Source organism: Carcharodon carcharias, chromosome 18 (assembly GCF_017639515.1).
Source record: "Carcharodon carcharias isolate sCarCar2 chromosome 18, sCarCar2.pri, whole genome shotgun sequence".
Taxonomy (NCBI): Eukaryota; Metazoa; Chordata; class Chondrichthyes; order Lamniformes; family Lamnidae; genus Carcharodon; species Carcharodon carcharias.
In genome coordinates this window covers 77,106,507-77,134,474 of record NC_054484.1, presented here as the reverse complement: position 1 = coordinate 77,134,474, position 27,968 = coordinate 77,106,507, and the positions used below count along the sequence as shown (strand labels likewise).

At 42.6% G+C, this 27,968-nt stretch overlaps 1 protein-coding gene across 4 annotated transcripts in view; it reads right to left on the bottom strand.

Moving 5' to 3' along the window:
• Positions 1 to 27,968, bottom strand: part of man1a2 (mannosidase, alpha, class 1A, member 2) — a 147,891-nt gene that overhangs the window by 44,415 nt on the left and 75,508 nt on the right. For all 4 annotated transcript variants that reach the window (XM_041210731.1, XM_041210734.1, XM_041210733.1 and 1 more), the window contains exons 6-8: positions 18,685 to 18,779; positions 2,164 to 2,287; positions 597 to 690 (exon numbers count right to left, since the gene is read on the bottom strand). In XM_041210731.1, the coding sequence (XP_041066665.1) occupies positions 597 to 690; positions 2,164 to 2,287; positions 18,685 to 18,779 (313 nt within the window). The remainder of the gene's footprint in view (positions 1 to 596; positions 691 to 2,163; positions 2,288 to 18,684; positions 18,780 to 27,968) is intronic.

The window sequence follows — 27,968 nt, the reverse complement described above, 5'->3', positions numbered from 1 at the left end:
CTCACTTTCATCTGATTTAGACAAGACCTACCCCAATTACTTCAAGCGCTTTTTGCAAGGAGAAAAGGCAGCACTAGTATTGGTTCAGCTTTTTAAAGGGTCATCTGTTTCAGTATCTTTTTTTAAAAAGTGAAGTCAAAAGTGGCATTTGAAACAAAGGGGGAGGAATGTATTGTTAACTACCAGGCTGATAAAGGAGTTCTCAAGTGGTTAAACCTTAAGCCCAAAAAACACACATACAATTTTTTTCAATTAGCGCTAGATAAATAGAATTAACTGTTTTTTAGCATCAAATAAATATAAGGTGTAATTTTAAAAGGCTTTGCCCTCAGCACAGAGTCTGATTAAATCTGTTAATGGAAATAGAGCTGTAATTCTGATATTACCATGTCTGAATTGTGACACTAGGAATCAATGCTCAGAGCAGGGTTTTCAAAATCAGCCCCATAATGTACCAGGTAACAAGCTTATTGTACAGGATTTTTAAAATTAAATGCATTGTATTTCAAAAGCACTTTGCACAATTAGCATGATCTAAGGTCTGACTTGCAATCCTGTGAAAAATTATTATTCTTCAAGTACAAAATAATACTCACGTTGGCCCCAACGCCCTGTCCTCGGATTAAGGTAGTTGGGGTAAAGGCCATTAGGTCTATCCATTTTTTGCAACAACTTACGAATGTGCAACACCTGAAATTAGTTTCAAAATGTATTTTGTCAATCATGGTACTATTTACACTCATTTATAATTATCAATGTTCTTTTACAACATTATTTCCACAAATTTAACAATTATCTTTCTCATTGTCCTCCATTTCATGTATCTTTCAGGTAAGCATGCAGGTGACCTAAGTTATGGCCTTCATTAATACTACTGTTAAACTACTCTGTCACAAACACAGGCATGCTTGCAATGTGGAATTAAGACAAGTAGATTCAAATATCAAGCAGTCCCAGGACTTGAACCACCCCCCCTGAACATTTAACTGGGAAGCCTTGATTACTAGAATACCAGGTCCATCCTATATGTACTGCCTTTCTCCTGAGATAAGATTGTGAAGTAACTTACCCACTATCAACACCAAAGCCATGTATTCATATGCAGGTCGTGTGCTTGCTGTGAGTCAGTAGGCAAGGTCTGGTGGAGGGGAACTATAGAATTTCATCAAACACGCCATTGGAATGTTTTAAGCATCATTCCATATGTGCCTCAGATGAACATATGGCCTCTGATCAAGATAGCAATGCTACTGTAGATTCAGGTTTAACTGTTTAAAAACCTTTCCTAAACCTGAATGAAATTTCTGTTAATTTCAATATTATAGATTAAGAGTGCAAAGGTTCTACATATTATGCCAATTCTATTTCAAAATAGCTTTAGTTATAATAGGTATATATGATTTAAAATCTTGCAATCAATATTCTGTACTCAAAAGATTAACTATTTATATAATTCATGGCTGAAGTTGCACTAATTGAAGGATTGTTGTTCCAGTTCTCCCTACACAAAGCTACAGGCATCAAATTTATCAAGCAACATTCTTCAGTACCTTCAAACTTTGAGAGGGGTAAGAACTTCTAGTTTTCCTTTCTACAATTGTTGGGATTTAGGCAGCACTGAAAAGGCAGTAATTATTGTCCATCCATATTTGTCTTAAGGGCATTTAAGACAAAGGACCTGCATTTGGTAGGTGTGGCAGGTTTTATCCCTGAAGGGCATTAGCAAACCAGTTAGATTTTTTATGACAATCTGGCTGTTCTGTGGTCATTTTCTGGTGTCAGTCAGCAAAATTACTGTTTTTGTTTTAAATTCAGTTTTACAGCAAGAGCTGTAGGGATTTCATATCATGAGTTTGGGGTCATGAATCCTAAAGCACAGGATCACTAGATGGCTATCAGTCTTCCCTTCCTCCGATAACTTGCAGATTTAAACCTATAGTTGTGGTCAGGGTTTTATTCACTTTTCATTCTTGAATAGGACTTTAATATATCATCCAAAATGAACTCTCTAAAACCTAAAGCCAAGCCACTATCTGATATACTCCCACAAAAATAAGTATAAAATGTTGCAAGTTAATGTTCAATAGCTTCTTATATTTTACAAATATAGCAATATGACCAGGATAGTAATATTCTATACAATTGTGTCTAGCACTCACTTACTTTCTTGTAGTAGGTGGGGTCCCCTGTCAGGTAGCTCAGATGCACAAATTCCAAATGCAGAGTCCCAAATTCGGACAAAATGCTACTCCCAGCAGATGCCCATCCCCAGTTCCGTCCAACACCACTGGCAAATCATGAACCCAGGCAAGAACAAACATATAATCACAAACAGAAGAGTAAAGCCAGTTATCAGATGGTTAAGCACACTGAAAACTGCAAGCAAACAGATTCTAATGACTACTTTAGGGAAAGAAAAAATCTTAAAATGTAAACACCTGAATTCTCAAAATAAATATTTGGTGACCAATAGTGGCATCATCTCTACTTTATTTTAAATACTTATCGTTGTCCTGTAACAATTTCTTTGTTGACTGCCATGTAGAAGTTGTCATTAGATATTCTCCTCACTCAAAAGCACATATTATACCGATAGCACTCTAACATTTACCATGCAAAACGGTTTTACAATTTTTTTTGAAAGACTATATTTGCAGCATTCCTCAATCATACCTTTAAAAACTGCTACATTTCTCTTTAGAAGGTACTCCATCAACTGGAATTTAGAATTTTACCATCAATCTCAATTCTACTAAAATGATAATTCAAAACTGTCCAGTTTCTGCATCTATGCAAATGTCTGTCCATCCTCAGCTAAGTATTTATTTATAGGTAGCAACCTGGGGATGGCTCCCACGGTCCTGACACAAGGTCACAGTCTAGATGCACCCAGTATAAGGGAACGGGCATGCACCTTCCTTCAATTGCCTTTACTAACACCTTGACACTTACTTCCATTCTCTGGTGGAAAGGTAATGCCTTTTCCCAGCTGTAGAGTTTGGCTAGACTCTGTATCCCTCAGCATCACTATAGGCTTACTCACCTCACCCCAGGGGAAATGTGGCCACCCTTCCTTCAGATACAAAATCCTTGCAACTCTCAGATTTGTTTAACCTCACCCACACCCTCAGGAGTGCATCTACAGAGATTCAAAGCTGCAGTCAAAGCAGTAGCCTGGTCTGCTATGCTCTCTGTCTGACTCCCATTCTCTGCACAAAGTGTATGTGCCCCGACAAATCCCACTGGGTTTTCCCGTAACCTTCTACAGCCTGGAGGTGCCCTACTTTTCAGCAATTAAAACACGCAGGCTTCTAGGCCTCATTTTTCATCTCAGCACCACCCCTTCTGTCCTGAGGAGCACCCCCAGCATTTCCCTCTCTCCCATGGGTGCTAAGTTTTCTATCACTCTCTCCACCTCTATCCTTTCCAGTTAGTTGGGGGTGACAAGGTTTTGTGGATCAGTTCATCATCATCAGCCAGTGTGGCTATCTGCCTGGCCCTTTACCCTCTGTCCCTCTACATATGTTCTTATTGGGAAGGGTATGGAGTTTTTAAACTCCCCAAGGAGAATTACTTCACAGGGGCTTTCGTAAGTGGCTTCTGTTTTAAGTGCCCACACCCACTTGTCAAAAGCAAGTTGTTTAGGCATTTCAAATTCCAGGTACGTTCCAAGTCAGGGCATTTCCTGAGGGTACAAAATTTAAGACGTTATGCCTCTGGCACTAACTGGGACACTTTCAAAATAGCCCTTTTTGAAAGAGGCAATTTCCTCAGGCAAGAGGGAATAAACCACGTGAGCTTTTCTTCAAAGTTTATTCTGCAGAAGTAGGGACCAATGCTGGACTGGCCACTTTAACTGCTGCGAACCATTCGACAAAGATAAAGGCTTCCACCTCTGCTTCTTCAAACTTAGGAATTAAATGAGCAAATTAGATTGCCTCAGCCCTCAAGTCTGAGCTAGTGGTGTCTTCAAGGAACACAATAGGATTCCTGCCCCTCAGCTCGAGCTGTTTTAGTTTCAATTCACCCTCTCTTTGGCCTGAAAGTCTCTCTCTTCTCTCCATGCCTTTTCCTGTCTTTCCTCTATCCCTTTCCTCTTTCTCTCTTTCCATTTCCTGAAATTCTAATTTCCGCTGCTCCAATTTTAATCTCTCTACTGCTACTCTATCCATTTCATCAGCCATAATTTCCACCTGTAGGCCACTGGCCACCCCTTTTAAAATTTCTGGTTTTCTGGCTTTCAGGTGAAATTATAATCCTAAGTGCCTTGCTAGCTCTTACCTGTTCAAGGGTCGGAATTGTTAAATTTTCTTAACTAACGTCCCTTCCATTTGTAAAAATACTGGCATCAAATGTGGACAATTGTACAATTTAGTAGGGCCAATTCAAGAAAACCTTTTTGCGGTTTTTAAAAATTGCTTTCAGAGGAGCAATTTACATTCCCCACTCTAATTATTTCGTTTTGCCCATGGGAACTATTCCAGCACTGAGCCCAGAATTTGTTACGACCAATCCCCAGGTGAGGTCCCCCAATTTGTTAACTTAGTGAATGGGACCCCAATTTTGTTACTCCCCCGGGTGAGGAAGGATGACCTGGCTTCCCTTCTTTATTCAACCCCCCTCGGTTGGACACAACAAGGTTAATTTACAGGAAATCGCTTTTCCCAATCCAAATGTACTTTTTTTGGAAGGAGCCAACTTAACCAGGCGTTCTTGAGTCAAGGAAAGAGTAAGTTAATTAGTTACTAAAAACCTGAGAAAAATAATAAAAATGCAACATGCATACACACAGATCAGAAACGAAAAGTTAAGAGACCAAATAAAATTTTTTTTAAAATGTACGAATGTCCATGAGGCGTAGATGGCGAAATGTTGCAGCTTTTAAGTTGGGTGATTCCGGTAGAACTGACTTTGGCAATTTAGCAGCTGGTTTGGAGACACTTGGTTCTGCAGGTTGGCTGAAGAAGCTGTTCTATTTCCTTTCTGATTGTGGCTTTACTGAACCTTGCCTCCAGCAACACAGAGAGAGTGTGAGAGAGAGAGGGTGTGTGTAAGAGACAGAGAGAGAGAGCGACATTGAGAGAGAGAGAGAGAGAGAGAGAGAGAGAGAGACATTAACATTGAGAGAGAGAGAGAGACAGTGAGAGAGAGAGAGACAGTGAGAGAGAGAGAGACAGTGAGAGAGAGAGAGAGAGAGACAGTGAGAGAGAGACAGTGAGAGAGAGAGACAGTGAGAGAGAGAGACAGTGAGAGAGAGAGAGACAGTGAGAGAGAGAGAGACAGTGAGAGAGAGAGAGAGACAGTGAGAGAGAGAGAGAGACAGTGAGAGAGAGAGACAGTGAGAGAGAGAGACAGTGAGAGAGAGAGACAGTGAGAGAGAGAGACAGTGAGAGAGAGAGACAGTGAGAGAGAGAGAGAGAGAAAGCCAGGCAGACAGTGACAGTGAGAGGGAGGGAGAGAAAGAGACAGTGAGAGAGAGAGAGAGAAAGAGACAGTGAGAGAGAGAGAGAGAGAAAGAGACAGTGAGAGAGAGAGAGAGAGAGAGAGAGACAAAGTGGGAGAGAGAGAGAGAGAGGCAGTGAGAGAGAGAGAGAGAGGCAGTGAGAGAGAGAGAGAGAGAGGCAGTGAGAGAGAGAGAGAGAGAGGCAGTGAGAGAGAGAGAGAGAGAGGCAGTGAGAGAGAGAGAGAGAGAGGCAGTGAGAGAGAGAGAGACAGACAGTGCGAGAGGCAGTGAGAGAGACAGTGCGAGAGACAGTGCGAGAGACAGTGCGAGAGACAGTGCGAGAGACAGTGCGAGAGACAGTGCGAGAGACAGTGCGAGAGACAGTGCGAGAGACAGTGCGAGAGACAGTGCGAGAGACAGTGCGAGAGACAGTGCGAGAGACAGTGCGAGAGACAGTGCGAGAGAGAGAGAGAGAGACAGTGAGAGAGAGAGAGACAGTGAGAGAGAAGAGAGACAGTGAGAGAGAGGGACAGTGAGAGACACAGTGAGAGAGAGACACAGTGAGAGAGAGAGAGACAGACAGACAGTGAGAGAGAGAGACAGTGAGAGAGAGGGAGAGACTGTGAGAGAGAGAGAGAGAGAGACAGAGAGAGAGACAGAGAGAGAGAGACAGACAATGAGAGAGAGAGATGCACAATGAGACAGAGAGAGACACAATGAGAGAAACTTCGCCTAGCCAAGTGGTCATGGTACTGGGTTTGTAACCCCAAGATCAAGAGTTCAAAGCTCACAATGGCAAACTATGAAACAATGTAACTTCATCTGAAACAGATGGAAACGGGTTTGTACTCGAATGAGTTACCCCTGCAGGGATGACTAATTCACAGCACACTAGCACATACTGCACTGCAGCTGGCTTTTAAACTAATTTTTCCCTTTGTATTTCTGAAAGGGGTAAAAAAACACGGCTTGCGCCCAAAGTCTGTTTTCTTTGATCTCCGTCCATTTTACACATTCTGAAATAGGAATCAACAGCAGATGAATTTTAGATGACTACTGAGACTTGGTAATCAGTTTATTGTCTCTGCAACCAAAGGAGAGTAAAGTTCAGTCTTTTGCATCTTTCCTATCTCCCTTTCGAATGTCTCTGCTTGAAGAAGGCCATGACATCTTTTCAGGTGTGAGATTCCATGTTCTCTCAGCACAGGTCTGTCAGTATAATCCACATAGGAATTTTCCAGAAAACAGCCACTTTACATCAGCCATCTTTTGCTCAGTGTCCTTGCTTGTACTTCTTTAAAAACACAAATCTTCCTTAAAAAGTTCAATATGCCTGTAAGTAATTTGTGGTTGTAATTGACTTTCCATGACAAAACACACATTAATCAGCCCCACTCGACACACATACATGCACACAATAATCAGCTGCTCTCCGAGACCCCCCTGCATACAGACACTAATCAGATCCCCTCCCTACACAGGCACACATACACAGTAATCAGCCTCTCTCCCCTAACGTCCCCTACACACACACACACACACACACACACACACAAGACATACAGTAATAATCAGCACCAATCGTGACTCCTCAGATACTAAAGCAGTCCACGTCCAAAGGTAGCAAGGCCCGAACAATATCCGGACCTGGGCTGACAAGCGGCAAGTAACATTTGTGCCACATAAGTGCCAGGCAATGACCATCTCCAATAAGAGAGAATCTAACTATCGCCCCTTGACATTCAATAGCATTACCATCAGTGAAACCCCCATCCTGGTGGGGGTTTACCATTGGCCAGAAACTGAACAGGAATAGCCATATAAATATTCTGGCTACAAGAGCAGGTCAGAGGTCAGGAATCCTGCAGCAAGTAACTCACCTCCCAACTCCCCAAAGCCTGTCCACCATCTACAAAGCACAAGTCAGGAATGTGATGGAATACTCGCCACTTCTCGGATGAGTGTATCTCCAACAACACTCAAGAAGCTTCACACCTACCAGGCCAATGAAAACCATTTGATTGGCACCTTATCCACAAACATACATTCCCTCCATCACCGATGCACTGTGGGAGCAGCGTGTACCTACAAGGTGCACTGCAGGAATTCAACAAGGCTCCTTAGACAGCACCTTCCAAACCCACAACCACTACCATCTAGAAGAACAAGAACAGCAGGCACATGCAAACACCTGCAAGTTCCCCTCTAAGCCAATCATCCTGGTTTAAAAAATATCACCATTCCTTCACTGTCGATGGATCAAATTCTAGGAACTCCCTCCTTCACAGCACTGTGAATGTACCTACACCGCATGGACAGCAACGGCTCAAGAAGGCAGCTCACCACCACCTTCTCAAAGACAATAAATGCTAGCCGAGCCAGCAACGCCCACATCCCACAAATGATTTTAAAAAAACATACCAATCAGCCCCTCGCAACACAAGCACACGCATGCACAGATGCACCTCTCCCCCACTTTTGGTTTAGTTGCCAATGTGTGATTCAGGCCTGAATTTTTCTGATGGCGGGCTCTCCCTTCCCTTCCGAAGAGTCGGGGAATACCCATCCTCATCCACTCCAAGTGACCAGTAGCCATTTCAGGCTTGAATGAGCGTTAAGTGGCTGCAGGCGGACTCTGCCCATCATTCGCAAGTCCCGCCTTAGAAAGCTGCCTGCCAATCTGATTGGCCAGCAGCTCTCCAGTCCATGCAGTGACAAGAGCTGCAATGGGCTGAAGATGAAGTGCTCCACCAAGCCTGAGCCTAAATCCCGAGGCTGGAGGACAAGGTAAATTTAAGGGGTCCCAGGCAGGACGGGGAGTGTAGGGAGGGCCTGGGGGGGGTGGGGGTGGGGGTGGCAACCAGGTTAGAAGGGAGCTTCTAACTGAGGTGCACGCACTCCTTTTTCGCCCAAGATCCAGGCCCATTCTTTTTCAGGTTCCCCACACCAGGCAAGTCATCCTGCTAGCCTAAAAATTGTGGTTGGGTGGGAAACAGCCCTTAAGTGCCCAATAAGTAGCCATTTAAGGACCTCAATTTGGGCAAGATTGGGCTTCCCGTCCAAGGCCTTGCCCGCCCTACCGTAAAATTGCTGCATGGTTGCGGTGGGCAGGAACCCGGAGGGAATCCTGTTCCTTCAATTTCACGCTTCCCCTCCCCAGCCTAAAAACCCACCAGCAGAGAAGCATGAAATTCTGGCCAGAGTCTCCAGCCCAAGCTATGGACCTTGTCCAACACACGGACAGAAGCAGAAACATGGCCAAGTTTGAAGCCATTGCTGACCTTCGCGGCTTAGCTGCATGGCCTCATGGATTTCCTGCGCTCTGGACATATCACTCGGTCACCTGAGCTACAGCTGATTTGTTGCAACACCACAAGTGGTGAGTCTATGAGTTGTGTGCCAGCCAGAAAAAAAATTCCGGATAACTGGTGCTTCCAGATTTCAGAGTTCTAGACTGGAGAAGTTAGTGGCTGAATTATTTATAATACAAGCAACAAGAAGGGATCTACGCCAACATCAAAATAGGAAACTGATCAATTTTGGTCCTTGGTTAACATTATTTTCACTTATTTTCAGTACAAAACAACAGTAAGGATTTTGTCATTCTTTAAATGATATGTGCATCCTTCACAAGTTGCAGAAATATTACCTGGCTTGATAAGTTCCGATGAATACAATGTGACACGAATAAGAAAACGCTTTCTTGATGTAATGTCTCACATTCCTATGCTGTTAACGCTCCAGTTCTCATTGTTCCAATTTTTTTTTTTGAAATTAAGTTATACTTCAATTAGGACTAACTCCCTAAAAATTATATCACTATGTGGCTGGGATTGTGCTGCAAAACCAAACTATTAAATAATGAAGCCAATTCTATTAAGTAGGCAATGTACTTTCACTCTGCACCTGCCCTATATTAAAAGCATATCACAGAAATATAGATTTAAGGAGGGGACAAACCTTCGCAGGATTTTTTTTACATTCGTCCATGGGATGCAAGTGCCAGTGGCAATTTGTTGTCCATCCCTAATTGTGCTCGAGAAGGTGGTGGTGAACCGCCTTATTGAACCACCGTGGTCCATGTGATGTAGGAAGAGGTTCCAAGTTTCTGACCTAGCAACAGTGAAAGAATGTGATATAGTTCCATATGCCAAGATGGTGTGTAGCTTGGAGGGGAACTTGCAGATGATGGTGTTTCCAAACATCTGTTGCCCTTGTCCTTCTGGTGGTAGAGGTCGTGAGTTTGGAAAATGAGGGTGAAGGAGCCTTGGCAAGTTACTTCAGTGCATCTTATAGACATTACACACTGCTGCCACTGTGCACCGTTGGCGGGGGGAGTTATGTTTAAGGTGGTTGATAGTGTGCTGATCAAGCTTTGTCCTTAATGGTATTGAACTTCGAGTGTTACTGGAGCTGCACTCATTCAGGCAAGCGAGAGTATTCCATCATACTCCCGACTTGTGCCTGGTAGGCTGTGGATAAGCTTTGGGGCATCAGGAGAGGAGTTAATTGTCGCAGAATTCCCAGCCTCTGACCTGCTCTTGTAGCCACAGTATTTAATATGGCTGATGATCAATGGTGACCTGCAGGATGTTGGTGGGGAATTCCGCCAGGGCAATGCCATTGAAAGTCAAGGAGTGGAGATGATGCAGATGGTCATTACCTTGTACTTGTATGGCATAAAAGCTACATGTCACTTATCAGCCCAGGCTTGAATGTTGTCCAAGTCTTGCTGCATGCAGGCACGGACTGCTTCAGTACTGAACTCCAGATATCAAAGTGCTATGGCTGAAGCATTGTTATATATAGACAGTAGTGCTTATTACCTGTAATTATTAAATTGCTCCATGTAGCAGATACACACAAAATGAATTAGATCCTAATCAGGAGATGCCTAGGGAGCAATCCAGGATTGCTCATTGATGCAGGTTTCTTCTTTTGAGATAGTAACAAGGATACAGTCAACCATTCTTTGTTTTCACTAAGTTTTGGGTTCTTGCACAAAGGAAAACTGAACAAGACTGCTTAAATTATTCTAACCAAGGCAAAAATAACTTGAGTCCCATGGCATCTATACAGGTAATGTGACAATTAAGTGTGGCAGTAAATAAAGCCACACAGGAAACAAAGGGTAATGGTCGATGGATGCCCTTGCAAATGGAAAGTTGTCTCAAGTGGTGTTCCACAGGGCTCGGTGTTGGGACCCTTGCTGTTTGTGCTATATATTAACAATTTGGTCATGAACATGGAGTGCACAATTGGGAAATTTGCAGATGACACAAAGATTGGCCAAGTAGTGGATTGTGTAGACGATAGCCATAATCTCCAAAACGATATAGATGGGTTCATGGAGTAGGCGGTAAAGTGGCAGATGGATTTTAACATAGAGAAGTGTGAGGTCATACATTTCGGGAGGTCAAACAGTTACAGGGATTACACAATAAATGGGAATATACTAAGAAGGGTAGCTGAAGTGAGAGATCTTGACGTACAAGTACACAGGTCCCTGAAGGCAGCAGTTCAAGTAGACAATGTTGTAAAGAAAGCATATGGAATGCTCTCCTTCATTGGCAGAGGTATAGAATATAAAAGTAAGGATATAATGTTGGAATAGTATAAAACACTGGTGAGGCCACGACAGTAGTATTTTGTGCAGTTCTGGTCACCGCATTACAGGAAGGACGTAATAGCTCTGGAGAGTGTGCAGGGGAGGTTTACAAGAATGTTGCCAGGGTTAGAAAAGTGTAGCTACAAGGAGAGATTGGATAAGTTGGGGTTATTTTCCTTAGAACAAAGAAGGCTAAGAGGTGATTTGATTGACGTGTACAAAATTATGAAGGGAATAGATAGAGTGGACAGGATAAAATTGTTTCCCTTGATGGAGGCTTAGTAGAACACAGTGCACACCATATAGAAATTAATCAAGGTATCTGCCAGTACAGGCAGAAGGTAGTTTTAACAGTCATCATTTTTCAAAAAGCTTGACAACTAACTGGAACATTCCAAGATTTAGGTACAGCAATTAAGAATCACCTTCTACATTACTAAATCTGACAGGAGAGCTCTTATGCAAGGCAGTGGAACCTACTTGAACTGACTCAATTTAGCACAGCTGCTGCTAAATCCAAGTGATGTTGGGATAGTGCACAAACCAGATTTGGGTGATACTGCATTTCATGTTTTTTTTAATTTTTCATGGGATGTGCACGTTGCTGGCAAGGCCAACATTTGTGGCTCATCCCTAATTGCCCTCGAGGTGATGGTGGTGAGCCACCTTCTTGAACTGCTGCAGTCCATGAGGTGTAGGTATACCCACAGTGCTGTTCGGGAGGGAGCTCCAGGATTTTGACCAGCGACAATGAAAGAATGGTGATGTAGTTCCAAGTCAGGATGGTGAGTGACTTAGAGTGGAGCTCCATGTCCACAATCAAGAAATTAAAGTAATCACACACATTAAAATTACTACTCATGGGATCTTCAATGAAGATTGTACAAATCTCTCATGCTGGGGAAGATTACATGAGTATAGACACTGAAGTGTTGGGGGAATAAAAATGTATTAGAAAAAGCAAAACAAAATCCTGATTGAATTAAACTTAAGCAACAGTTTATCTCTCACATGCATTCAAATGCAGTGGCTTTAGCCGGAAACATTCCAGCCATTTTATGCACAGTGTGATCTCATAAATAGGTTAGAGGATGAATGACAAGTTGATCTGTGTTTTTATTTTAAAACTATGTAACAGCTAAAACAGCAATGTCATCCAGGAGACCAACAAAAGTTCCTTTTAAGGCATCAAATAATGCTTTGGGATCTTGATTTTTAACCAGAAAAGATAAACAGGACTTCATTTGTCATCTCAATGAAGGACAATACTTCCAACAATGCAGAACTGAGGGTTTAGATTATTAGCTCAAACCCCTAATCCAGAAGTAAGTGCGCTACCAACTGAACCCTACTGACACAATGCGGTGAAAAAGATTTCATTCTGGTCATTCAATTAATAAACCTCATTTTGTCTAGTAGTAAAACTCTCAAACTGAAGATCAATAATTCTGAATTCTACCCATGAAGTAATTAATCTGAATAATGAAGCTTAATCACACTAAGATCAAAAATTTATGCCACACCACAAATACTATCATGTCCATTAATTAGCTAAGCCAATGACTTGTGAAAAAATGTATTTCACTGACTCATACTTGGTAGGGGATTTTTGGCTAAAAACAGCAGTTTATATCGAGAAACATCTCTGAAATGTGTTAGAAAAGAAAACAAAGACCAACAGGAACAGCAGAAAACTGTTAACATGACCACTCTCAGAATCATGCAATGCAGTTTAGTGTTGCACATCAATACTGGGCATATCTGCTCCCAAACATGTAACCACAGATTTTACCTTCTCCTCATAAACAGGATTCCCCAATAAACAGGAAATGTGGATGAACTCCAAATGGAGAGAGCCAAACTCTCCAAGAATGCTCGCTCGCTGCGAGGCCCACACATAATTACGGCCTATCCCACTGGAAAGAGAGAGTCAGGGTTCAGTTACAATGGCACCTCCTCTCCTACCACCATTTTCCTTAAACATACTATGCGACTTGGTTGCAGACAAAGTCACAAAGACTTAAAAAAAGTCAAAGCTGAATCGTTGACTGCACCTAAAGTTATGCTCTATGATCAATTATTCTGAAAAAAATAAAACATAGCAGGATGTTTTAAAATGGAGTGACATCAATATTAACCAGACTGCCCTTGAATTCTACCACCTACATTAACATTAAGGAAGGGGAGAAAATATAATGCAATTGTACTTGCACATAATTTCAGCTTTTGCTTGCTCAAGAAAAACTGTCACAAAAACTTGTGGGATATGGGAATTGTTTAAGGCAGCTCAAATTCCCCATTTGGGCATAATTCCCTTAGAATTTTGATTAAAAAAAACGTAAACACACATTTCATCAGTCCAAGCACAAAGAAATCAATGAACACAGGAAAATTTCAATTGCAGAAATTTGCAACTTTACTGCCAATCTGATTTGAGAGCCAAGCAGCATCTCGCCACAACGACATTACCAAAACCCAATAAATAGAGCAATTCTATCAAAGTCTAACATGAAGTTAATAGCACGATTCCTAGACATTTCTGAACACTGATATAGTAGACAACTGCCGTCCTAAAACATAAAAAGTGACAAAATTAGAGCCAAATATTGAGACAATGAGCACACAAATTTAACTTCAGGCCTGAAAAGACCAAATCAATAACACCAAAATTAAAGGCGGACTTTGATGGCTTTCATTCACTATGCTTTATAAAGAATACTAAGCTATCTTCAAGTGTAGGCATTGTGCTACTTGGCTTGGTGATCATGTGGGCAACCAGCCAGAAAACCTGAACAAGCTTTAAGAAGAATGGGAATGTGCAGTTCTACTCATCCAGATTGGCAACTTCAGTACCTATAAACTTAATATCCACCAAATGAAGGAATATGGTGACTCTGTTTGCCAACTTTCAAAGGAGAATTCTTCTCACTTCTAAAAATTATACCTTAAAGCCAGTAAACAACATGAAAATGCTCATTCCACACTACAGTCCATCAAGTATAGGGCACGCTCTCACTGCTCTGCAAGATCATGGCAACACAAGAGATGGTCGTACTTAAACCAGAAACTTACACAAGGAAAAGACAAGCTGCTGGGGGACACTGTAACACTTTGCATTAATCCAAATATTCCTTATGAAGTACCAGCTTTAAAGCATCTCACACTAATAATCCTGTGTACTGAACTATAACTTCTGTTGACTTTAGAATATTGTTCTGTGTATGCAGTTAGTCTTTTCCTGAATGAAAACTGTTTGAATGTGTGTTAGGGAGTTAAGCAAGGCAATTTTTCTCAGTATAATGCTTTCAGAAATCATAGAACTATAGATGCTTATTGCATAAAATAACTCAATTTGTCACACTGTATGTGCTGTGTTTTTGAAAACAAATCCCACTACCCTGGTATCCTCCACAGTTTTGTATTGTCCGCTGCTTCAAGTAGTTATACAAGGTTCATTTTTAAAAATGCAACAGCCTCTGCCTCAACTATTCCCTACAGCAAAGCATTTCATGCTCAGGACTCTGAATTAATCTATCTATTCATCCTCTTACTGACAGTATTAAATTGATAAAGCCTCGAGATTAACTCCCCAACCAAAGGAAATTATCTTACCCTATTCTGAGTATCAAGGCCATTCATAATTTCTTTATACCTTTGCTAATGTGCTGAGGTTGTTTTCTCAAGGGAAACGACTACTGAGGGGTGACCTGATAGAGCTCTTCACAATTAAAGGGTTTGACAGGGAAGACGCAAAAAATGTTTCCACTTGTGGGGGCAGACCAGAACTAGGGGCTATAAACTTGAGATAATCACTAATAAAATAAATAGGTAACTTCTCCTGAGATTAGTTAGAGTGGAACTCACTAAATAGTTGAATCGACAGCATTGGTGCCTTTCAGGGTAACAGAAGGAGGAATATAGAAGGATATGTTGACACAGGTGAGGAAGGATGAAGGAGGCCCATGTGAAATAAAAGCACTAACGTAGGCCTGTTGAGCCAAGTGGCCTGTTTCTGTGCTAAAAACTATGCAACACTGCAAAATCTCCTTATCCTTCACTGCTCCACTGGAAATAGCCCCAACCTCTCAATGTAGTTCACCATCCTGACATCCTGGTGAATTTACACTAAGCATACTCTATAGCTATTATATCCTTTCTATTTGACATGTCCAAAATGGCACACAATACTAAATTGTGGTAAATATTGCTTTATACAAGTGAATCATTGGCTGTTTACTCTTGTATTCCATGTCTCTATTTACAAGACTTTGTTTATGTCTGTGTGACATGGTATCCAAAGACACAGGGTAAAGGGACAACTCCAAAGGGCACCACCAACACTGCTCTTAATTGATTAGCAGAAGGCACCAATACCATCCAGTGGACCCCGCCCGAGATCCAAGGCTCCTTCCCCCAATTGTTGCATCAGCAAATACAACAGTTGGCACTTGGCCTTCAAAAATCATCTTCCTGACATTGGAAAATTTATGTAATAGGGAGGAGGAATCAAATTTGCACCCACTAGCCCTCCCTGGTGTCTTTTGTTGATCTAATATGCACTTGACTTAACTAAAGACTCCCAAAAGTAAGTTCTTAAATTAATATGAATTGCCACTGTGCAAAGAATAATTGTTTAAGTAAAAAATCAGACAATAACCCACAATCTTAATTCTTCAATATCCTCTATAGTTTCATTAGAAATCATTCTAAAATATACAACTGTGTCAATTAACAATCTGAACATTAATGTTGTATTACTAATCATTACAATCCAATTATTCAAACTTGTAAGCCTGTGCTTTACACAAGCCTCTCTCCAATGATCACCCTGATTGAGAGTTCCCTTGAGAATACCCATATTTCTGTTTTGTAAGACTGTACACTCAAAATAGCAATACCATTTTATGCAATAAGATTGTTATTCCAAACAAAATATTACTTTATGCTTTATCTTAAAAAAAATCAATTTGCAGCAATTTGCTCAATCAGAACCAACTATTACATGCAGGGTTGGCATCAAAAGGTACATGAATGACAGTAATATGCACATCATAGAATGGTTTTTAAGAAGTTATTCACACTTCTGTAGAATTACTTTACAAAAATAACAGAAAACAACAGTGATTTTGTTCGCAAATTCAAGGACAGCAATGAAAAAGGATTTATATATGCTTTTAAATAATTATTTCAGCTTCTTTCTGCATTCCACTTAAAGAGAGCACAGAGCATGGGAAAACTCCTGAGCATATTCTCAAAAGTCATAAAATATAGGATACTATTAAAATACCTAATAAAGCATGCAGGATATTAGTAAAGGTCGTGTATCCTTTATCTGTAAATCCGAAAACTAAAAACATCCAAAAACCGCACTGTTTTTGAACCTCATCAACCTTTAACACGGGAAGTCTGTGACCCAAGCTGACACAACCCCGAGCCAACAAAAACCTCACCGGCCACACCAGACCTTTAGCACGGCAAGTGTCTCACCCGAGCCGACACAAACCTTACCAACCTTTTTTGACCTTTAGAGCAGAAAGTCTAACACAGTTTATTTTCCTTTAAGCAGATCGCAGGTGGTGCCATAGGTGGGTACCGATAACAGGTACCCTGTATTTATTATTGTGGTACATTTTACTTTTCTAGCCATAATACATATTTTAGACTACAGCTTGCTTAGGCTTTGGCCATTGAAATGCAAGTAGATCTAGGCCTATTGGCGGCTCCAAAAACTGAAATTATCTGAAATCTGAAATGCAATCGCCCTTGAGGGTTTTGAATAAAGGATACTCGACCTGTAATAAAAATGCAATGTGGCCTTTTTAACTATAATCTTGATTATCGTAACTATAAAATGCTATGTGCTTGGTAGATGGCTTCATATTTCATTCATTTATCACTTTGTCCTTTCACCACATGTTGCTGCAAAATAACCTAAATAATCTGTCCCTTCAATCCTTTCTCAAATGCAAGTCTCATGATAATTTCATCACTAAATTTTTATCATGTTTACTTTTTAAAAAAAAACGTATTACATTTTTCATGCTATCAGTTCCAGGCAAACTTGAAATATTTACATCATGTTAATTTCGGATTAAATTTGAGTGTTAGATGTTAGAATATACTTCCTTGCATTCAATGCAAGCTGTTGAATAATGCGCCATGTTGTCAAGCAAGCAGAGAAATATTTTTGACACACTAAGTTGAAAAAACACACACAGTGACAAGACATGACCAACCTACAGCCTACCTTGTATGTCACATACATCATGCAGCTAGATTGTGTTACAATGACTTAATGTTTGAATCCTTGGAAAATATCAGTTTGTCAAGAGTTTCAAATATAGGTTGTACCCAGTATTTGTGTCCTGCTGGGTGTGGGTATGCATGAAATACAAAGAAAGGGATGCAAGGTTGTTTGAGGTCTTGACATAAACCAATAATATATGTGGAACTAACTGAAAGTCAATATGTGTTGTATAGTTACACACACTTAGTGACGTGAGAGCTAAAACGATACACTTGTTGATACTTGCCATACAAAAAGCTTTCCCCTCTGTCTCCATAGAAGTATCAATTATCATCAGATTGTATCTATAAGTTGATTCCATGATAACTTGCTAATTCAGAATTTGTAAAAAGATTTGAAACTTTTAAATCGCAATTAAAACAATCTGTTAGTTGATAACCTGCAAGTTAATAAAATTAGCATCTTTGTTTTCATGTATTTGAAAATGACTTTAAGTATTATAACGCACATGAAGAAATGCTCAAAATCTTCAACCAAGTGAAGAATTTACTTTAAATCTAAAGCATCTTATTGCTCAAAAATAGTCTAATGTAAGATGACAAATAATAGATAAAAAATACCACTAAAAACACTAGAATTTATATATCCTTCCAAGAAAAAATATTCTGTCTTTTCTGAAAAAAACAAATGGTGGTTTGATGATCAATGTCAAAAAATATATAATGCCTAAATATTAATCCTAACCATTTCAATGACTGCAGTGTAAAATAATTCATGTCCATTCCATACAATTTTCCGAATATTTGAAGATATGCCTTCCTGTATTTGCAATCTTAGGTTGTAGTTACAATGTACGTACCAATCCACTAGTTTGTGTTTTGAATGCACAACAGTCACATGGACCAGAATTATAATACTTCTCAGATTTGCTAACTTTTCAGCATTTACAAAACATGTTCCAGTACCAGACTCATGTGCATAGGACATAGGCATGAAGGTACATGCACATTCTTTCATGCATAAACCCATCACACCAATATTGAGCACTGAAAGTGAAAGTCATTTTATTTTTAAATAAACTTGCTATACATACTTGCTTTTAGGGACAAAAAGATAATACAGCATTTCAATAATACTGCAGAGATTTTGACTCCTCCTGAGCATTCATCCAACACCCTGTTGTACACCTGTACTTTGAAACTACAATCATGCTGCCACTGTGAAATATAAACCAGGCCCGAAAATCTCCAACTGTTGCAGGATTAATTTACCCTACTTTAATGTGTAGTACGATTAGATGCCAGTGAAGCAAAAGTGGCAATAAAACTCATTCCATTCTTTCTTTACTCAACCAGTGTAGAAAGCATATTAGGTACACAAACTCACCTCTTCAAATTCACCATAGCCCAAGGGATGCCTGTGGGGGTATTAAAGGAAGGCAGCAGCTTCTCAGCAAGTTGTGCAGCTTTCTGCTTGAAGACCTGGAGAAGCATATGAAAATATAAAAACCACTTTTTTCATACTTGAGAATAAGTAAGTAAAACGATAGAGATGTAAAACAGCAGTTTCTAGGATAACTGGATCATCCCAAAGGAATTTTGACAAAGAGTTTTTGAAGATGGTAACCCTCTTTGATGGTATCTAGATCCCCATGCACTGAAAACAATAATTCGCTTCATGCTTGCAAAATCCTGTGGGCAGCTCTATCAAGCAGGAGGATAGTTTCTAGCAACTCAAGCTTCAAATGGCCCAGGTACATTAAAAGCTAAACAAGTTACAACTTTGGTCATGTACGGAATAATGCAGTTACTTAAGTTTACAGGAAACTACCTACTCGTTCCATCTAACTGCGGAATTATCTGCGTATGGTTCTGGATTGACAGCAACTGACTTCAGAACATGACCTGATGTGTTTAGAGTCTACAGAGGGATACAAACAGATTAAGTGAGCAGGCAAAAACTTGGCAGATGGAATATAATGTGGGAAAATGTGAGGTTATATATTTTGGCAGGAATAGAGGAGCTGAATATTATTTAAAATGGAGAAAGACTGAAGAAAGCTGCAGAACAGAAGGATTTTGGGGTCCTCGGTCATGAATCACAGAAAGCTAACATACAAGTTCAGCAGGTAATAGGTAAGGCAAATGGAATGTTGGCCTTTATTTCAAAGAGAATGGAGTATAAACCGTACAAGGCACTAGTTAGACCACACCTAGAATACCGTGAACAATTTTGGTCCCCATATCTAAGGGAAGATATACTGGCATTGGAGGCAGTCCAGAGAACATTCACTAGGTTGATCCCAGGGATGGATGGATTTTCTTATGAGGAGAGGTTGAGTAGGTTGGGCCTGTACTCATTGGAGTTTAGAAGAATGAGAGGCAACCTTATTGAAACATATAAGATTCTTAGAGGGCTTGACAGGGTAGATGCTGAGAGGTTGTTTCCCTTTGTGAGAGAGTCTAGGACCAGAGGGCATAATCTCAGAGTAACGGGGTGGCCATTTAAGACAGAAATGAGGAGGAATTTCTTCTCTCAGGGGGCAGTTAATCTGTGGACTTATTTACTGCAGAGTTCTGTAGAGGCTGTCATTAAGTTTATGCAAGGCTGAGATAGACCGATTTTTAATCAGTAACAGAATCAAACGTTATGGGGAAAAGGCAGGAAAGTGTTGCATATCAGATCAGCCATGATCTCACTGAATGGCGGAGCAGACTCAATTGGCCAAATGGCCTACTTCTGCTCCTACATTTTATGGTCTTGTGGTCAATTTTCACTTTCCAAGAACTCGCCTTGGAATCTTCTTCCAAACCGACACTTCTTCTCAGATGCCTTCCACAAGGGTCCACTTCCAGGGTTGCGAACTCTCCTTCTGATGTTCCTTTCCCCTGGGTCACAGCAGGCATTCAAGCCTTCTTCCACACATTCTCACTGACTCAGCTGTCAACCGTACATCACAGCTTCACATGCCCAAAGCAGAGTTACAGACCTTCAGTTGTCTCTTTGGGCCTTCTGGCATCTCACAAGCCTTTATATCGCTTTGACTCTGCTTCCTGCAGCTTGGAGCATTCAGCTTTAAGCTTGGAGCCTTCCTCTGCCCCTCATTCTTAACTTCACTTAACAGGGCCTTTTCCAGGTTCCTGTCCTTCCTTTGAAGGTATGCTTGGATTTTCTCCTGTTCCACTCCCCAAGATTTTAGTTTGGGATTGGCTATTTGTCCCTTTTGCTCCAGTCTCTTTCTGGCAGCTACTTTCAACCAACCTTAGCCTGGAACTGGTTATCTGCCCCTTCTAGGTTGCTTCTGCTTGGCAGTTGTCTTCAAACTCAACCAAACTCAAAGTGCTTCGAAATCAAACTGCTGTTTCCAGTTTTTTCTATGTGTATGTGTGTGTGTGCCTGCTTCTCTGGACCCCTGTTGCTAAGCAAAAGCCCAGTTTTTTTTCTACTGTTTGCTTAACTTCCCCAACCGTCATTAACTCATTATAAATGCAGGCAACTTTTAAAGTGCAACTGAAACTCAACTTGACCTTTTCTCAACATACAGATACAGAAATACAAATCAAACTTAAACATTATAGCTAAAACACATTCCGAGCACCCACAAATATCAATACAACTTACTTAAACTATCTCTATTTCCTAACATGAGATAATCATTGACCGTCTCTGAGGGAGGAATCGCCAGTGAATATGGCAGCCACAAGCTGGCCATCTCCCTTTCTAGGGATTTCTGGAAATAAAAAGTCAGACATATTTCAAGATATTGAGGGGGGCAGGAAAGTCAGCATGATTCCCGCTGGCTAGCTGGGTAGGTTCCCGTGCCAGGTCATACACTTTTTAGCTAATTACTTATGCATTAGCGAGCAGTTCGTCGAATCTCATGGCAGGACAGGCTGGGATTCATCCACCCCGCTGTTAGCTCATGGGTCAAAGTTCCGACTACCATATATAAGCAGCACCCACCTATATTCACTCTCTATAGCCCAGGGACTGTTGTGGGGAGTGATGGCTCCAGGATGAAGGAAGCTCTGTACACCCAAATTCAGCAACAAGTGCCTGGAGAGACTCCTCCAGGCACTCCAGAACTGGTGGGAGGTCCTCTGCCCCACAGATGGCAGCAGGAGGTCCATCAACCTCACCACACCAGCCACAGAGGTCAGCACCTGTGGGCCTCAGAAGAGGACCACCCTCCAGTGCAGGAAGAGGATGAATGATCTCATCCATTCTGCCAGGGTATGTCAATCTTCTCCTCACTCTCAACTTACACTCTCATAAGGCCATCAGGCATTCGCTGGGTTACAGTGCACAGGGACTCACAGAAGGGGCATCATCACTGATTCTCTCACACACACGCTTTAGCAACATCATCTCCTGTAACATAATGCACAAGACGCATCTTCAGCCCTTATACAGAACCATTCAACATATACACTATGCATGCACATCATCTGCTCTTACATCCGTGCTGCTCACACTCTATTCATCTGCCTTTATGCAAGGCAAGATCGACCACAACAGGAGTTCCCAGACTGGACAGGGGGGATGCCGGAGTTGAGGCCAGTCCTCCACTTTAAGGAGCAGGTGGCAGAGCTCACCAGTGAAGAAAGGGATTGTTCCTGCATGGGAGGCAAGGTCAGAGGTTCCCAGCAAGCCAGTGAGGGTCCATCCAATTGTCATCAACCATCCACCTACATCAAATGGTCTTTAATGTAGGTTACTCACTACCCAATCACTAATTCTCTCTTCTCTCTATTACCTGCACCAACAAGAAAAGGCACTGGGAAACCGTCCACCAGCACATCAGCCCCAGGCCCCAGAGCATCTAGCATGAAAAGGCTGAGGAACTATCCAAGTAAGACCCATCACTGCGTTCACCTGTAACCTCCACCAGCGCAGACACACACACACATTTAGGTGGGTTCTAGTTCTATACCAGGCTTGGGGTCACCATCTGATGAGCACTGCACAGAAACCTGTCTACAGCAGACAGAGGTGATGACAGCCAACGTCTCAGACATACAAAGGACTGCTGGAGGCCAGGCCTTTGCTGAGTCAGAGTCTGAAGATAAGCCTCTGGAATCAGCCGTAAGAGAAATGTTGGAGCTCCAAAGACAGGTAGGGGAATAACAGGCAGGGTTGTCAGAGGTCATCACAGATTAGAACAAAGAACAGAGGAATCTGTCTATGTTCTGTGTGATGTCATTGCTTGGACATGCGAGTGCATCGAGGGCACCACTGGAAGGCTGACATCCGCCATGGAGACTAATCATGAGTGGAATCCATCAGTGGCTAGGTAAGAGGGAGACAGGGACATCTAGACCTCCCTCCTGGTTCCACTTCTCCTCAAGGAGTCAGGAGGAGTCAGCGACACTTGGACACCCTGGGGCAATACACCTAGGACTCTCTTAGGATGTCCAGCCAATCCAAAGCCCCTCTGCCTGTGACTCCAGCAACCCCAGCTGCTCAGGCCAAGGAGGGTGTATCTGCCTCACAGTAGGAGACCCTTAGCAGGCTGGAGCACCACCTCCCCCCCACCCCAAGACCTCCAGAGGATGACTGCCAAGGTCACCTCAGACAACAGGACATAGCATTCGGCAGGCTGCCTCCACCACTACTGATGTCAGGGATGGACTTAGATGTAGCGGTAGGGTTAGGAAAGTTAAGAAGTTCTGAGAGCATAATGGTAGCATGGGTGTTCGCTCACTGTATATACTTTGCACATGTGTAAATATATTTTGCATTTCTGTCTCAAAGTCTCATCTAGCGAATGGCTATTACATCTGATGGAATGCTCCTTGGTCATCCAAACGTAAAAGGTGTCCTTCCTCCTCACTTATCTCCCATCCTGTCCCTCAAATCTTTCGCGTCTTGTTCAATCTCAGATCAGTAAGTCGCTTTTATGAACACAGGAGCGACATGAATAAAGCCAGTTGCTCTATCAACTTGGCAGCTGGACAATTCATAAGTAAGACTTGCATCAGAGGATCAAGTCTGCTCTGTATGGATGTTATAGGTTTTAAAGGCGACCCACCTTGGAGTCATTCCAGATAAAAACAAAAAACTGTGGATGCTGGAAATCCAAAACAAAAATAGAAATACCTGGAAAAACTCAGAAGGTCTGGCAGCATCAGCAGAGAAGAGCAAAGTTGACGTTTCGAATCCTCGTGACCCTTCAACAGAACGAAGTAGAAATAGGAAAGGGGCGAAATATAGCCCTATATAATATATTTCATCCCTTTCCTATTTCTACTTAGTTCTGTTGAAGGGTCATGAGGACTCGAAACGTCAACTTTGCTCTTCTCTGCCGATGCTGCCAGACCCGCTGAGTTTTTCCAGGTATTTCTGTTTTTGTTTTAGAGTCATTCCAACCAGGTGTATTTTTCAATGGCCTCCATGTCAAGTCTGTGTGTGGGTTACAGTTTAAGTAATAGTCAGGGACTTTAGCCTTTTATGATGGTCCGCAGCCTAATGTCATGACTATTTTTACAACTAAACATTACCAATAATAGCTCCCACTCTCCACCTGCATGATGCAGAGCAATGGACCTAGCTAGCACTTGGTGTTTCTTGCAATGTCTGCTAGATGGCCACAACTATGCAAGGTTAGAGGTGTGTGTCTAGCCTCATGATGCTGGCCTATTACACGTGAGGATGCTGGATTGCACCTGAAGGTTTGGCTAGCATGGCTTGACAGAATCCCTGTGCTAGCTCTCTGCAGGGCAACTGATGTTATCAGACCATGACAGTGTAATCAGTCTCCTAGGCTTCCTTCTGCATATCTTAATCTGCTAGAATGAAAATGCGGAGGTCTCTAATGGGATGAGAGCGAATTTCCAGTACATCTGGTCCTTGGTATCAGTTACTAAGCAATATCGAGACTGACTGGGCCAAGTCACTCCCAGATGCCATGGCAATGCTGGACAGGAACTTGGGGAGCTCCCGACGAAGGAAAGGGCATGAGTGCTTGTTAATAGTAAGATGATGGTGCTGCTGAAGCTCTCTCTGTGCACGCAAAAGGTAACATGACTCGCAGGCTTGCATCTATGATTGAGAGTGACAGATTACAGCATCCTAAAGAGACATTTCATCCTGAGGGCTCGATATCAGGATGAGGCAGGAACATTATTCATGCATGAGTGATGGCCTTTGGGGAGATGCTGGAGTCTGGATTCAGGTCAGTCCTCAGATGGTCAGGCAGTAACCAGTGATTAATGATTGTCCTCCTTGAGGCACTTTGCAATACTCCAGGCATACTGCCGTGAATGCACTGATGCCTGCAGTGCTGTTCCTACCTCTTGAAGGTTGCCAAAGGCAGTGAAAGTTGGAGACACGATTGAAAAATCTGCACTATGTCTACTTGCTTCACAGCGAGCACTGGCAGAGTTCTTATCGCATTACAGAATGGCCACATGCTCCATAGGCTGCCTAGCCTTCCAGGGATGAGGCCATCGTCGAGCAAGATTGTAACTAAACTTTCTGAGTTTGATGTCTTTGAGATACTGAGGATAGCAAAGAAGATGTTAATGCTTACCCTCCATCAAAGCGGCAGGTGAAATGAGCTCATATGAGCTAGTTGTCTTCATTGCCCTGGAACCTTGTTGCTATAAGGGTCTCACGAGTACATCTGCCAGGTCTGATCTGTGTAATGGCCTCTTCCTGTGGGGTGTCAACGTTCTCACCCTCTTCAAGGTCATCTCATTCAGCATCTCCCTCATTGGAAGAATGTGCAGCTCCTCCACCTCTCCATGTGGCAATTCATCCCCCCTCTGGAGTGCCAAGTTGCGTAGAGCACAGCAAGCCATAATGATTTGGGACACCCTCTGTGAAGGGTACTGGAGAGCGCTACCTGACCGGTCTAGACATCTGAAACACATCTACAACATGCCAATGGTCTGCTCAATCAAGGAGTGTGTTGCAGAATAAACCACATTGTGCCTTTCTTCTGAAGCACTCCATGGGCCCCGAACAGGTGTCATCAGCCAGGTCTTTTGCGGGTAGTTTTTATCGCCGAGGAGCCATCCTTAAATGGGCTGAGGCCTCTTGAATGTCTTGGCACTTGCAAGTGACTCAAGATGTCCCAGGGTACCTCACATGGACCTGCAGAATCTGCTTCCAGTGAAGGCCTTTTCTGTTGATAAATCTTAGTGGTTGCTGTCAGAGAGCTCTTGAAGCCACATGTGTGCAGTCACCTGTGGGAAGCCAGAGATCACTGCAAATCCCACTGCTCTGGCAGCCTGGCTGGCTTCATCCAGGGAGAACTGGACATAATTATGCATCTTTCTAAATAGGCATCTCATTGATGCGTGGAGGATTGTGATATTCCACAGAAATCCCCAGTGGAGCTCTGGAACAAGCCACTCACAAAAAAGTTGAGTGCAGCTGCCAACTTTAGAGCCGCTGGCAATGGATAGCCTCCCAGACTCTGAGGCATCAGGTCCTCCCGAAGAAGGTGGCAGCTGTAATCCATCACATCCCTTGACAAGAAAAGGCGCCTGCAGTATTGCGTCTCACTCATCTGCAAATATGAGAGGCGTCTTCGGTACACACTAGGTCGTGCCAAACACCCGTGGTCTCTCATCAGCTTCTGGGTCTTCATGGGCCCTCACTGGCCCATGTTCCTCAGGGCGAGGTTCTTCCTTTTGCCCTGCCTTACGACGATGGGCCCTTCCCCTCCTCAGTTCTATGGAAGTCATTAAGAAGGCAGCACCGCCTGTTGCCTGCATTCTGCACTCCTCCTCGTGTCTGTGGAAAAAATGTTCACACACATAATTGGACTGTACCCTACAATGATCACCTTCCATTGCCAAGCTAGGGAGTCATTGTGAAGCCCTTAGGCTGCCCTCATTCCAGACATTCCATCCTTAGGTCCTCTCTTGCAGCTTTAGCACAACCTTAAGGACTGCTGGTAGCTGAGCTTCCCCTGTGCCATCTGCCACCCAGTACCAAGCCACCAACATCCAGGACCCAAATGTGTGAGGGGTTGACTATGCCCTTCACACCATGATGTGCACAACAACCACAGCACAGACAGGCCCTCCTCTCCTCGACTGAGACGAAGACATGCAGGCCAGGCATAGCCTTACAGTATGGCGCCGCATTGCCCCATGCTGCCTTTAGCTTCTGGCCCCGACACTGTGCTGCACACTGTCCCAGGATGTACTCAGACTTACCCTTCCCTCTTCCATTAAACCAACTCCCCCACCCATCTTCCCTTAAACTATACCCCCCACCCACCCCCCCACCCCTAACTCATGCGTCTCAGACCACCCCTTCCCTACCGGGCTTCAATCACACCACATCCCCCACAAAGTCAAGTGTGTGCCTTCCATCCACTCCCTTGCCTCTGGCCAGTCATTACCCCTCCCTGTCACACTGTCTTGAAAGGACAAAAGGACACATTCCAGAAGTGTCACTATTCATCTCCTGAAACCACCCAAAAGGTATTTCCTGACTTGATATAAAGACAGTGATCGCCTCAAACCCCCTGGGCGAACGCCAGCAAACAATAGCCCAGGTTGTGGCTAATCCACTGAAGCACATCATCATATTTGGAAAAGGGGCCTGTGAGAAGCCACATGGTAAGGCAGCCGTGTTGACTCCCTTTTAATTTTTAAGTGCTGTCTGCAAGAGGCAGACGCAGCAGCAGAGAGCGCAGCAATATCTATGCCTTAAGACCTGGAGACTGGAACACCGTAAGGTCTCCAAGCCTTTTCCTTTTTAAGTCCACCAATACAGAAAACCGACCACAGTAACAAAACTACAAGTATCTAACTTTGTGACCGGCAGAAGTCCATCTCTTCGAGAGAATCCTGCAATGTCTCCCTATTCGACTTTAGTTGTTGAATTCACCTAGCTATACTTCAGGAGTGAAAACTACTTCTTCGCCAGGCCAGCATCATGTGTTTTCCAAGATGAGCCAATCAATCTTTTGTTTATAATTTGTAAAAGTGCATCTGTCAATCACCTGAAAGAAGCTGGTTCCAGTAGGGCTAATTACTGTAACAGGAAGCTAAACTAGCTAGTGACTCAGAGGGTCTATAAAAAAGGCAGGCTTTTCAAACCGCAAAGTCAGCAAGGGGCGCAAGAGGAGACATGGTGGAGTAAGATGGAGACTGAGTGAGTAGCGAATTAGTTTCATCTGGTAATTCGATGCATAGAGAAAAAGATGTGGTATACACAGGAATTATACTAAACTTAGTTAAGTAAATAGTTAAATTAACTAAATAACATCAGTAATAATAGCAAGACAGGTTTTATGCTGCAATTGTGGAATATGGGAGCTTTTGGACAACGAGGTGATCCAGAACAATAACATCTGCAGAAAGCGTAAGCAGCTAAAGGAATTCCTGACCAGGATTACTGGTCAAGGAGCAGAACTGCAGATATTGTACAACGTAAAGTTGCACAATGTAAGGGAGGGGGAGAAATACCTGGACACTTTGTTCCAGAGACTGTCACATCTCTTAGAATAGGGTCATCTGTTTTGGTCAGCAGTGAGAGACAAGACCATGTGACTGTTAGTGAGGCAGGTAACGGGACCGAGAAGACAGTAGTGGAAAAGCATCAGACTTTGCAACTGTCAAACAAAGAAGGAGATTCTGCATAATCAGTATGAAAAGCTAGGTGCCAAATTAAGAAGCAGAACATCAAAAGGTAATAATCTCTGGATT